This window comes from Mastigoproctus giganteus, chromosome 3, assembly GCF_048544385.1.
Source record: "Mastigoproctus giganteus isolate SK-2022 chromosome 3, ASM4854438v1, whole genome shotgun sequence".
Taxonomy (NCBI): Eukaryota; Metazoa; Arthropoda; class Arachnida; order Uropygi; family Thelyphonidae; genus Mastigoproctus; species Mastigoproctus giganteus.
This window is the reverse complement of record NC_143577.1, coordinates 229,581,068-229,593,176: the sequence shown is the minus strand read 5'-3', so window position 1 is coordinate 229,593,176 and position 12,109 is coordinate 229,581,068. Positions and strand designations below refer to the sequence as shown.

General features: G+C 36.3%; 1 protein-coding gene across 5 annotated transcripts in view; it reads left to right on the top strand.

Moving 5' to 3' along the window:
• Positions 1 to 12,109, top strand: part of LOC150088826 (uncharacterized) — a 518,204-nt gene that overhangs the window by 453,995 nt on the left and 52,100 nt on the right. For all 5 annotated transcript variants that reach the window (XM_090369685.1, XM_090369682.1, XM_090369683.1 and 2 more), the window contains one exon: positions 10,590 to 10,818. In XM_090369685.1, the coding sequence (XP_090225811.1) occupies positions 10,590 to 10,818 (229 nt within the window). The remainder of the gene's footprint in view (positions 1 to 10,589; positions 10,819 to 12,109) is intronic.

The following is a 12,109-nucleotide window of genomic DNA, read 5'->3' as shown; positions in this document are numbered from 1 at the left end:
GCAATACCTCAAATTCATCAAATTTATTTACTAAACTCCTAGCATTGGTGTACACGCAAGTATACCTGCACCTGTTTCTATTCTTAGCTACCCTAACACAACCCATGTGTTTACTTGTACCGCAATGGCTCCCAGCAGTCTCTGAAATATCATGCATCTTGTTTTTCAGGCTTCTGCTCATTCTAATAGAAGCAGTGCAAGAATCTCTTTCACCTCTGTCAGTGGCTACTGTCAATCTATTGGTCTTTGTCTCCCCCGAAGCTAGCAGTTTTCCGACCCACCTAACACTGCCTCGATGGCATCAGCAAATATTCTTGCACCCTTTCTATTTAAGTGTATCCCATCCCTGTAGAAGCAATCTCTCCTGTTAACAAGTACAGTCCAGGCTGGAAAAAATTCTACCCCTTGAGCCTTGCACAATCTTTCCAGGGCCGAATTGATCGACAAGGCTCTCATCATATACTCCCTCCTATCGTGTCTGGGCAGAATTGCAGACACTTTCAAATTCAACCTTAATTCTCGGCTTTTGTTCAACAGTGACCTGTACTTGTTAAGTAATTCTGCCGGTCTCCTACTCTTAATTTTGCACAGACCTTCCTTTTCCCTAAATCTTCATGCATAATTTCATAAATCCTATCCTTATTGTTATCCAACTTGTCAGCCGTCATTCTTTCTGAAGGTAAAATGACAATTTTACCTTCAGAAAGAATATTTACTGAACTTTTTCAACTCTGTCCATATTTCGAGAGCTTGATGTATACCCACTGCTCAGTTCATTGTGGACATCCTCACATTTGTTTTTGAACTGCGTATGCCATTCAAACACACTGGTATGACTTAAAGTTTCATCATCATAAACAGGTTTTAACATTTCATACAGCCCTGAGTGGCAAGCGAATTCAAGGTCAAGCATTCCTAGCAAATTATCTAGCAATCTTTCTCAGTGATAAAAGTTCTTTTTAAGTTATATCGTTCTCTATCAGCAGTTCATTTATAAACTAGTTCTACATTTGGAAAGTTGCAAGTAAGAACAGGGAAAGGAAATTCACCTTTCTTTTTTATTATATATTTTATTTTCTTTACTAATCAACTAACTCTTCTAACCACCTGGCCTCCTAGCAGCACTACTCCTGCCTCCTCGAGATGGAACCAGAAACCTGGGAGGGAAAGTTCAACTCCCCAAGGCAAAAAGGGGCTAACCATGGACTGTGATGACTATCCTGCACTTGAGTAGCCAAAGTGCTCATCTAGCACTGTCAGTGATGCTGACCATGAAATTGCCTATACCATAACAAAGCGAAAAGGCTATGTAAAGACACAGAACTACAGGAATGCCTATCATTCCTTATTCTATATTCTCTGTCAGACAAATCTATGAGCACTCTATCACCATTTCTTATCCAGAAATGCTTAGAAAATATGGTGGGTTCACCCAAAATGGTGAGAAGACTCGAATCTGGTGACCTATTAGTTGAAACTGCGAGTCGTACACATTCTGAGACTTTGCTGAAAACAACCTCCAAGGAAGTAATTTCCGAGTCGTATCTGATCAATGTAACAGAAGCTGAACTGAAAAATTAAAATGTTATACAGGTAGCCCTTGATTTATGCCGAGGTTAGGTTCCTGGTGGGACAGGTGCAAATGGAACCCCTTATATAATGGAGTCAATCGGAAATCACAGGGTTAGGTTCCGGGCACCAAAATTTTTACCCACCACTTTGCATCGATTGTTTTATTTTATTAGCATTCTTCATAGTTGTAGTAATAGTCGATGGAGGCATATTCATAGCCCTACACACATTAGGGCGGCTTTCATCAGATTCTATCCTCCGAATATTGCACTAGGATTCAATTAACTACTTTTACCAGACATGGTGTGTCTTTATTCTATTAAATTAAAAACTTTATAACATGATTGGAAAAAACTGCATACGGCTGTCACTATTATTATTATTATTATTTAATTTATTAATAGCACAATTAATAAAAAAATGTTAGCGTAATAAATTTCCAACACATGTAAATAGTGTAAACAACAGCCAACTGAATGCTTCACCGCATGGACCTTTACCACCCGCATCCATGAGTGGTTACTTTGAGGGTGGGAATCTTTCTCGTCTCTGAAACGAATGCCCTAACTGCTGATTGGCTTATATTGTCCTAAATCACATGAACAGTGCACAATACATAGCACAGTATGATACCAGTAAATTTTGTCTGACAATTTTAAACTTTCCATTTATAAAAAAATTGTAAAAATAAAAATGGCATTGTGGTTATTGATTGGCGCTATTGCAAATCGGCACAAATCGGATCGGCGCGAAACGAGGGCTACCTGTACTAGCCAAATGCATCACAATCAGGAAAGATGGAGATCTTCTTTCCAGGTCAGTATTCTGTACATTATGAGCTCACTCAAAATGGTCAAGGATAACTTATTTGCTTACCATTATTATGCCTGTATTAGTATGAACATTGTTGTTGATGTCAGATGTGGCTCTGTCACGGTTTCTGAAGACTCAGAATAACAGAATTTATGATTTATTTTAAAAATCTAAAATTTTATTATATAAAACAGTTATTATAAACATCTGTAGTTTATAACAATGACAGATTATAATAACTGGTTTATATAAAAGCTACAAATCTTTGGGTAATAACAAGGAGTCTGCATAAGAAAATATAAGAGCATGTGGTCACTCATAAATAGTTTATATTGTTAAAAAATTATTTTTTATTCACAGTCAAATTTGTTTCATGGCCTGCCTGTCACATCTGTTAAGTGAGACCATAAGTGTAATTATGCAAAAAATTATGCCACAACAAAGTTCTCATTAGAAACTTTCAAGAATTGAAACCACTTTCCCACACTCAACATCATCTTGACATTTGGAATACACTAGCTTATCATCTAATGTCAAAACTGGCTACCTCAACTGCCGAGTACAACCTTTTATTGAGAATCCTACACTCAGGGAGGTGGAGAATGAAAAAGATCTGGGGGTAATTGTGCAGTCAGATATGAAGTTCTCTGAGCAGTGCAGACAGGCTGCCAGAGCAAGTCATGGAGTTTTGTCAATGATAGCCTCCTTATCTTTATGTCACTTCCTTATCTTTGCTGGCAGAGATAAGGAGGTGATTATCCTTTTTGTATAAGGCAATGGTTAGGCTACACCTTGAGTACTGCGTACAGGTCTGATTTTAGGAAGGATGTAGAGTTTCTAGAACAAGTACAAAGAAGGGCAATAAAATTGGTGAGAGGAACAAAGGGGTTCTCTTACCAGGAGAGGCTTAAATTCTGTAAGTTGCAGCATCTGGAGACTAGGCACCTGCAAGGTGATCTGATTGGGGTGTACAAGGCCTTGAATGGTTTGGGCAGGCTCAATGCTAATGGGATACTTCCACTTGCTCAGATTAAGAACCTGAGGGGGCGTAGATTCAAATTTAGGAAAGACAGTTGTAGAATAGATGTGTGGAAGTTTGCCTTTAGCCAGCATGTAGTTGATTGCTGGAACAGACTGCCATATGTTGTGGAGGTTGATAGCTTAAATAAATTTAAGATGAACTAGACAAACATTTGGAGTGACTGGTTGGGTGAAATGGGAGGGTTTTATTATTATTTGTTTTTTATTTATTTATTTATTTTATTTTATTTTTTTGGCTGATGCTCTATAAGCTTGCTTTCTTGCATCACATGCCTCAACTAATGCTAATGCTAAGACGCTACAAGTGCCAAAAATTTGGTCACTTGCAAATGGCTTGTCGAGAAGATCCAGTCTTTCCAAATTATGGGTCTAAAGCACATACACAAACAGACTGTGATGCCAAAACATATCACACTGTGATCTCTAGAAAATGGGAAAAAATCTAAAAGTATAAGATAGAACGAAAAGTTACTTACCAAGAGGCAAAGAAGGAAATTATACTGAATGTACCCAAGAATACATATGCAGGAGCAATGCAGAAATATCAATCAACAGCAACACAAACTGAAATCTCAGTTCCCCCAACCATATGTATTGTAGATTGGGTCTGATCTATGCTGTCATCATGGATGAAACAGATTCCTAAGGAGCAAAAGGTGGTAGGCATAGCCAACAACACTCCAGTCACAGTTCCACCAACCACACCACATAGACTATCAAATGTTGCAAAATTTAAAACTGATTCAGCTCCAACTAAGAAAACAAACAATATCACATTAGTAAATGTGGATATCGATAATAATGCCGACCCAGATGAACCTATCCTAGAACTTCACGCAGAAGATGACATGAATACTGGATGCTAATCTTTCCAAGAGGAGAGAAAGTGAAGCTTGATTGCCATAAACGGTCTGGGAATAAAAAAGAATCAGAATCATCCTCATGTAACAAAACCAAATAATGCATCATATCGTACAATGGAACTGTAGAGGAATTCGCAGTAACATTAATGATATCCACATTTGTTATCAGTTGTTATCATCCTGTAGGCATCTACAAGAGACAAATTTAATACAGCATGTATCTCTCTCAGTTAAAAATTATATGCTTATTAGGCAAGACAGAACTGTTGCAGGTAATGCTCATGGAGGGGTAGCCATACTCCTAGATTCACAAGTTTACAGACACATTCCTTTATGAGCCCCCATTGAAACTGTTGCAACACGTATGGTGATTGGTATTACTTTGACACTTGTCTCTATATACCTACTGCTCAGTCATCCCTACACCATTCATGAACTCAAAGATCTTATTCCAGTTGCCGACTCCTATCTGTTTATTGGATGACTTCAATGGACGTTATCCCTTGTGGGGTTCTCCCAATGCAGATGGATGAGGACAACTCATTAAAATTCTCATTGACAAACAAAACTTAACTATACTAATTACTGACTTTCCAGCTTACTTCCACATCTGCACAGGAACAACCTCTGCAATAGATTTCTTCATCTGCTCTCCATCCCTCTTTCCTAGTATTGAGTGTATGGCCCTTGATGATCCACTCAACAGTGATCATTTCCCATTAATATGTAAAATTCAATCACACACATTCTATAATTTCAGAAAACTACATAAAATGGAAATTTTCCAAAGAAAATTGGACAAAGTACACTTCCCATGTGTCCTTTGTTGATGAGATCACTGAAACCTGCCCTATTGACACAGCGACTGATCACATTACAAAACAAATACTGGCAGCTGCCTCTACTGCAATTGAACAATCACAGTCAACCATCCATAGAACCATAAATTATTGGTGGAACAAAGAATGTAAGAGCACAAAAAAAGAAAAAAACTGAGTGCAGAATTTGTTTTGCGAACATCCTACCACCATCAATCTTATAAACTACAAGAGACTTAGAGCCAAGGAAGGCCCTTCACATTAGGAAGAAAGCTAAAAGAGACTCTTGAATTTTATTTGCAATCTCAATTAATAAAAATACTGATACAAGAATAATATGCAGAAAAATAAAACAGCTAAATGGAAAATTTCTCCCATTATCCTTCCCACTTCTCAACTGGAATGGGCAGAAGCTTTCTACTCCTGCAGAGATTGCAAATGCCCTAGTGAATGTATTTTTACAGTTGTCTGCCTCGACAGCATATGATTCGTCATTCCAGAAGGTCAAAGTTTTAACTTGAAAAATCCAAACTGAACTTCAAACCTACATCTTCTTTATCCTACAATGAACCACATAGAATGCTTGAACTTTGAGAAGCCATAGCTACAGGGATGGGCCGTCACGAGGGTGCACTGCACCTGGGTGCAAACGTTCAAGGGCCACCCTAAAACTTACATACATATATGAAGCAAATTTTAAAGGGGGCACCAGATTTCAATTGGCACCTTCACACCAAATTGCAATTAGCACCTGGGCGCCACATACCCTAGGAATGCCCGTGCATATCGACCTCAAAAAACAGTGCTGCTGGCCCCGATGAATATATTACGTAATGCTCCAACACTTAGATAATAAATCAGTCTCTTTGCCGCTGACCACAGGTGCATCTTCATTGAACATTCATTCCCCAGTTCCTGGCATCAGTCCTATATACTGGAAATTCTCAAACCAGGGAAGGATCATTCCATTCCTCAAAATTATAGACCCATTTCTCTCACAAGCTGCTTAAGTAAAACCGTGGAAAAAATAATTCGCCATTGACTGACATGGTGTCTTGACTCCAAAAGTCTAATTTCTGATAATCAATTTGGTTTAAGAAAAAATTGAACAGCCCTGGAGCTCATGGTCAAAGCTGAAACAAACATCAAGAATGCATTCATCCAAAATGAGCATCTTGTCATGGTATGCCTTGATATAGAGAAAGCCTTTGACACAACATGGCATTTTGGTATCCTGAGATATCTCCATTACCTTGGCTTGAGAGACCACTTACCATATTTCATACAGAACTTCCTTCAGCATAGGTCTTTTCAAGTTCGATACCGACAAGTCCTCTCCCAAACATATGTTGGAGTCCCATGTTAGAGTCCCACAGTGCCACCTTATTCAAAATAAGAATAAATCACATAGCCACCTTATGTTCTCAGTGCCACCTTATTAACAATAAAAATCACAAATTCCCAACACTGTGAATTCATGATGGCACCGAATGGGTATCGAGTATCTTGCCAGAAATCTAAAGTCATTCTCTTTTGTAAGAAACAGAAGATGCATCCAGATCCAGATCCAGAGCTACACTGAACAAATCATCTCGTATCAATTGTATACAGAATTTATCTCCTTGGTCTGATTTTCGATAGTAAATTGAACTTCTTGGAATACATTAAACATCTACAGACAACTCTCCAGAAAAAAAATTAACATACTCAGGGTTATCTCTTCAACATCATGAGGTGCAGATCGTTACATGTTACTTCATTTGTATAGAGCCCTAATCAGATCCCGCCTTGATTACAGTACTGGTATATGAGTCTGCTAGGAAGAACGTGCTAGCATGGCTTGCTTCTATTCAACATTCTGCCCTGAGGATTGCTATAGGTGCTTATAGAGGGTCGCCAGTTCAAAGTCTTTATATTGAAGCACATGAACTTCCCCTTAGCCTTACAAGAAAGATGTTACTCTTGACTACATAACTAAAATTCAAAGTGTAGCTGCCCACCCCATTAGGCCGATACTTAATAATCCTCAGTTCACAATATACTATAGAAATAAATCCAGGGCAGCTCAGCCTACTGCTATCAGATTACGGGCATTATCACAAACTTGGAATATACATTTTGACAAAGTTCTCCAAGATCCAAATAGTCTGGAACCTCCATGGTCCCGTATTAAACCAACCTGTGGTAGTTATTTCCTAAATTGGAGAAAGCACTCCCTTGCAGATATCAATATACAACTCCATACTGTTCACATACATAATTACTCACATTTTACAAAAATATACACTGATGGATCAAAGTCTGAGAGTGGAGTCAGTGCAGCAACCATCTTCCCGTATAACACCATCTCTGTTTCGCTTCCCACTGAGTGCAGTAGTTATACAGCTGAATTATGTGCCCTCAAGCTTGCTGCCTAAGAAAATATTCTCCATCTGTTCATCCAAAAAAAGCGTGATATATATAGACTCCCAGAGTGCACTTATAACTTTAGAGAATATCCCTTCTCATACACATCCATAAGTTCATAAAATTCAAACTGATGCATATCCAGGGACTCCAGCAAGTGGTCATCTTCTGCTGGATTCCAGGCCATGCCAGGATACCAGGAAATGAATGTGTGGACTGTGCTGCTAAACATCCATCCAACACAGAATTATCACATTATTACGTCCATATCTTGACTACAAATGTAATATACAAAGAATATGTAGGGAACAATGGACAATTCAATGGCAAGCTCAATAGCATAATAAACTCCTTCAAATTAAACCTCTACTGTATTTATGGACCTCCAGCTTTCGTGTAAACAGAAGGGAGGAAGTAATCTTAGCCAGAGCACAAATTGGCCACAGTCAACTTACCCACCTCTATCTCCTCACAGGTAATGATCCTCTGCAATGCACACAATGCATCTCTCTACTTACAATGAAACATATTCTTGTTGAATGTACTTTGTACACCATGGACAAGTCTTATTCAGCTTTCTGCCAAACCATAAAGAACCCCTGATGCTCTACTATATCATAGGTAGCAGTGCTAATCTGCTGGAGTTTTTCCACTTTATTAAACAGATAAAATTACATGATTGTTTTTGACTGATGTCATAGCAGTCACGATGCATGTGTACCATTCATACCATTGATAGGCGCAATATGGCCTAAGTAGCCCTTGCACCAAAAAAAAAAATAACAACAATATTTCATATGTTTCTGTTGCACATTTTCCCAGCTTAAAGCAAAACTTGATATTCATTTGTTGCTCCATTGTAAAATCATGACACAGAATGTAAACACTACTAACACAACTGGTTGTTACTTGCAACCTGTCAGCCTACTGGACAATCTCTGTACCACCATCTGTTGAAGGAAGTTTGAACTACAACATGGCCACGTCCATTTATTTTCAAACTTGCTGAACATGACTGCAACAGCATCAGTCTGGGAACTTTATTGCAACACCTCATGTATTCTGATCATAATATTGTGATAATGTGAAATTAAAGTTGCAAATGATTAAAGGGACAAAGAAAGAAGATGAAACATGAAGAGAATAAGAACAACAAGAAAGGATGTTGTGGAGGCAAAATTAAAGGAGAGGCTATTATTGGAAAAGGATGATTAAAAGGATAATCAAAGTATAAGTGGTAAATAATATAAAGAAAATTGCTGAAGAGGAAATATGATATATAGGCAGAGATAGGAAACCATGGGTGAAAGAGAATGTGATAAGGGAAATGGAGGAAAGGAGAAAATTGAAAAATACCAATATCGATATTAATATTTGAGATAATAATGAATAATAGCATGTAAGAAAAGGGTCAAGGTATTATATTGGGATGGAATGATTAGGTACCAAGAAAACAAGGGGAGATAAGGGAGGGATGGGTGGAATATATAAAGCAGTTAGTGGGTCAAACACATGGCAGAAAGAGAATGATTTTGATAATGTAAAAATACAAGATACAATCATAATGGAGCAAGCAGTAATCACAGCATTAAGGGAAATGAGGCACTAAGCATTTACAGAATTCCAGTAGAGTTTATAAGGTTGCTAGGGGAAATGGAATATAGGAAATTACTAGAATTATGTAGGTTAATGTGTGACCAAGGGGAATGTCCAGAAGATTTTAAAAGTAATGTTACCAATACAAATGACAAGCCATGCAGTTAAATGTAAATATTTTAGAACTATAAGTTTGGTACTGCATGAAGCAAAGATAATAGTATGCACATTGAATAGGAGGATGATAAGGATAAAAGTGTGGAAGAAGGGAAAATGTGGGAGGACAGTTTGTTTTCAGGTATTGGAAGGGGAACAAAGGAAGTGATAGGTGTGATGAGAATGTTGAAAGAAAGACACTTGGAAGTGAACAAATGTTTTATAGATTTAAATTACTTAATATATTGAAAAGGACAGGAGGGGATTAAAAGGAGAGAAGAATGATTAGTTGATTATATCAGGGACAAAAATGTTATGGTTAGGGCAGGACAAGATAACACTGAAAGTGTAGAGATAGGAAGAGGTGTGAGACAGGATGGATAAAAAGCTTTCGAGAAGCAAAGAAGAATATTATTTGGGAGGAACTGGTGTAAGGAAAAGATTGGCATGTGTGGTAGTTCATGGAGCAGAGACATACTTTTGAGATGTGGGTATGGAAGAAGATTGAAAAGATAAGATGGGTTGATAAAGTGAGAAATGAGGTTTTGAGAAGGGTGAGTGAAAAGAGATGTTTGACAAAAATAATCAAAGTGGAAGAGAAATTGGATTGGACATGTGTTGCAAGGTGAGGGATTGATGAAGGATGTGATGGAGGAAAAAGTAGTTGAGGGGAAGAGACCCAAAGGAAGATTGAGGGAAAACTATGATTGTTGAAATGAGAGGGAATGGTGGATGTGAGGATATGGAAACATGGTTGTTGAGTTGTTTGCTTGGACTAGCAGAACACTGATGACAACGACGAATGTTTCAAGGCCCACATATTATTTTGTATAATTTATCTATGTATAATTTATGAAATTTAAGGAATGGAAGCAAATTAGTATTAGTAGTGACAAATGATGCATGAAAACAAACTTATACAGCATCAGACAAAAAAAAAAAAAAAAACGTACTTGTCCATCCTCCCTAATAATTTCCTAATTCTTTTTTAAATTTCTCTAAACTACCCACCTTCACAATGCCAGGTGGAAGTTTGTTCTAACAGCCAATTACTCTCTTGCTGAAAGCCAATTTTTGCACATCCTACAGCCATTCTTTTTCAGTTTAAATTTATGTCCCCTTATGTGTATTGCCCAAGCAAGAATTAAGATGCCATCCTCATTTAATTTACTTAGTCCATTTAAGGTCTTAAACACTTCAATTAAGTCTGTATGTTGGGAATTAATAATTTATATTATTAATATTAAATAATTAGTGATTCATTAGATTTAGACTTAATTAATTGAAATTGTTTATTATATGATTCTGGTTTTTATGGCACTAGCAACAGCAGTGGAAGTGGAAGTAGCAGTAGTACTCATCATCATCCTATTCAGTATTCACATGTACCAGACCTTAATATCCTTCATCAAAAGCTAGCTCAGCTCACTTCTGTTAGCCATTTAACAAGCACATCAAATGTGGAATCAAATACTAATGGTATCAGCACAACAAAATGTGCTTTACAAGCTGCAAGTATATCACAGCCTGTTATTCATCCTACAACTTTTGTGGTAAGTTGAATTTTCAAAATTGTTGGTGCTAATGTCTATGCATGTAAGTGCACGCAACATATATACACACACAATTTGTTTTTTTTTCACAAATATTTCATTTATGATATAAAATAAATTAAACAGTGTCACTGAAGGGAAAATAAAGGTATCATATTTTTAAAGTGTTTATTTTACTGATTAGTCAAGTTAGATAGTATGAATCAGAGCTGTAATACTCAATATGTTCTACGTTGATAATAATATTAGTAAATTAATAAGAGGAGTTTACCTCAATATAGTACGTGGAACACTTCCGTATGATACCCTCCAGAAATTAAAATGGAAAAAACGAAAAAATCGACAACTTACCGGTACATTAAAGTAAAATATAAATAATTAAAGTAAAATATAAATAATTAAATAATCAATTTAACACAATTCAAAATCAATTCAAAACAATTAAAATTCAAATTAACGCAATTAAAAGAATCTAACGAAAATATTCAAAACGATTTTCCTTCCTTAAATTGATTAAATTGTGTTAAATTGATTATTTAATTATTTATATTTTACTTTATTATTTATATTTTACTTTAATGTACCGGTAAGTTGTCAATTTTTTCGTTTTTTCCGTTTTAATTTCTGGAGGGTATCATACGGAAGTGTTCCACGTACTATATTGAGGTAAACTCCTCTTATTAATTTACTAATGATTAGTCAAGTGTATTTTTGGATAATCAAATTTTTTTTTTTTTTTTTTTTTTTTTGTTATGCTGAGAATATACATAGAGAAATCAAAATATTTTTTCGTTGGTCAGCTAGTTACGATATGACATGGCATTGATAAGTTTTATGCAAATCTTAATGAAATAAAACATAATCCTGTATGCTGTAAATTCTAAAATTTGGGAATAGAATGATGAAGATAAATAAGAATAAATATATCTGAACAGAATCTGAGTTGACTGGTAGCAAAGGACACAGTAATTACACTTTACTATATTTTTTACCCAATGAGGATCACAAGGTGATGCCTGAGGGAATTTGTGTGTCTTGTCTTTTACTAAATGTCATTTGTATGTGTACTCTGTTACTTTCTCCACATAATGTACATATCAATTTTAGCATTCCAGCTTACTGGAAGGTAGTAGTTTTTAATCTTTTTTGGTCTTGTGTCCTCTTATGGTCTTGTGAAATTTTCACACTATCTCCTTTCCCACTAAATTTATTTTTTATGAGTTCTTATTAAAAAAAAATTATTAGCAATATATTTGACAATTTAAATAATGTCAGTTCCTTCTCTAGGTAC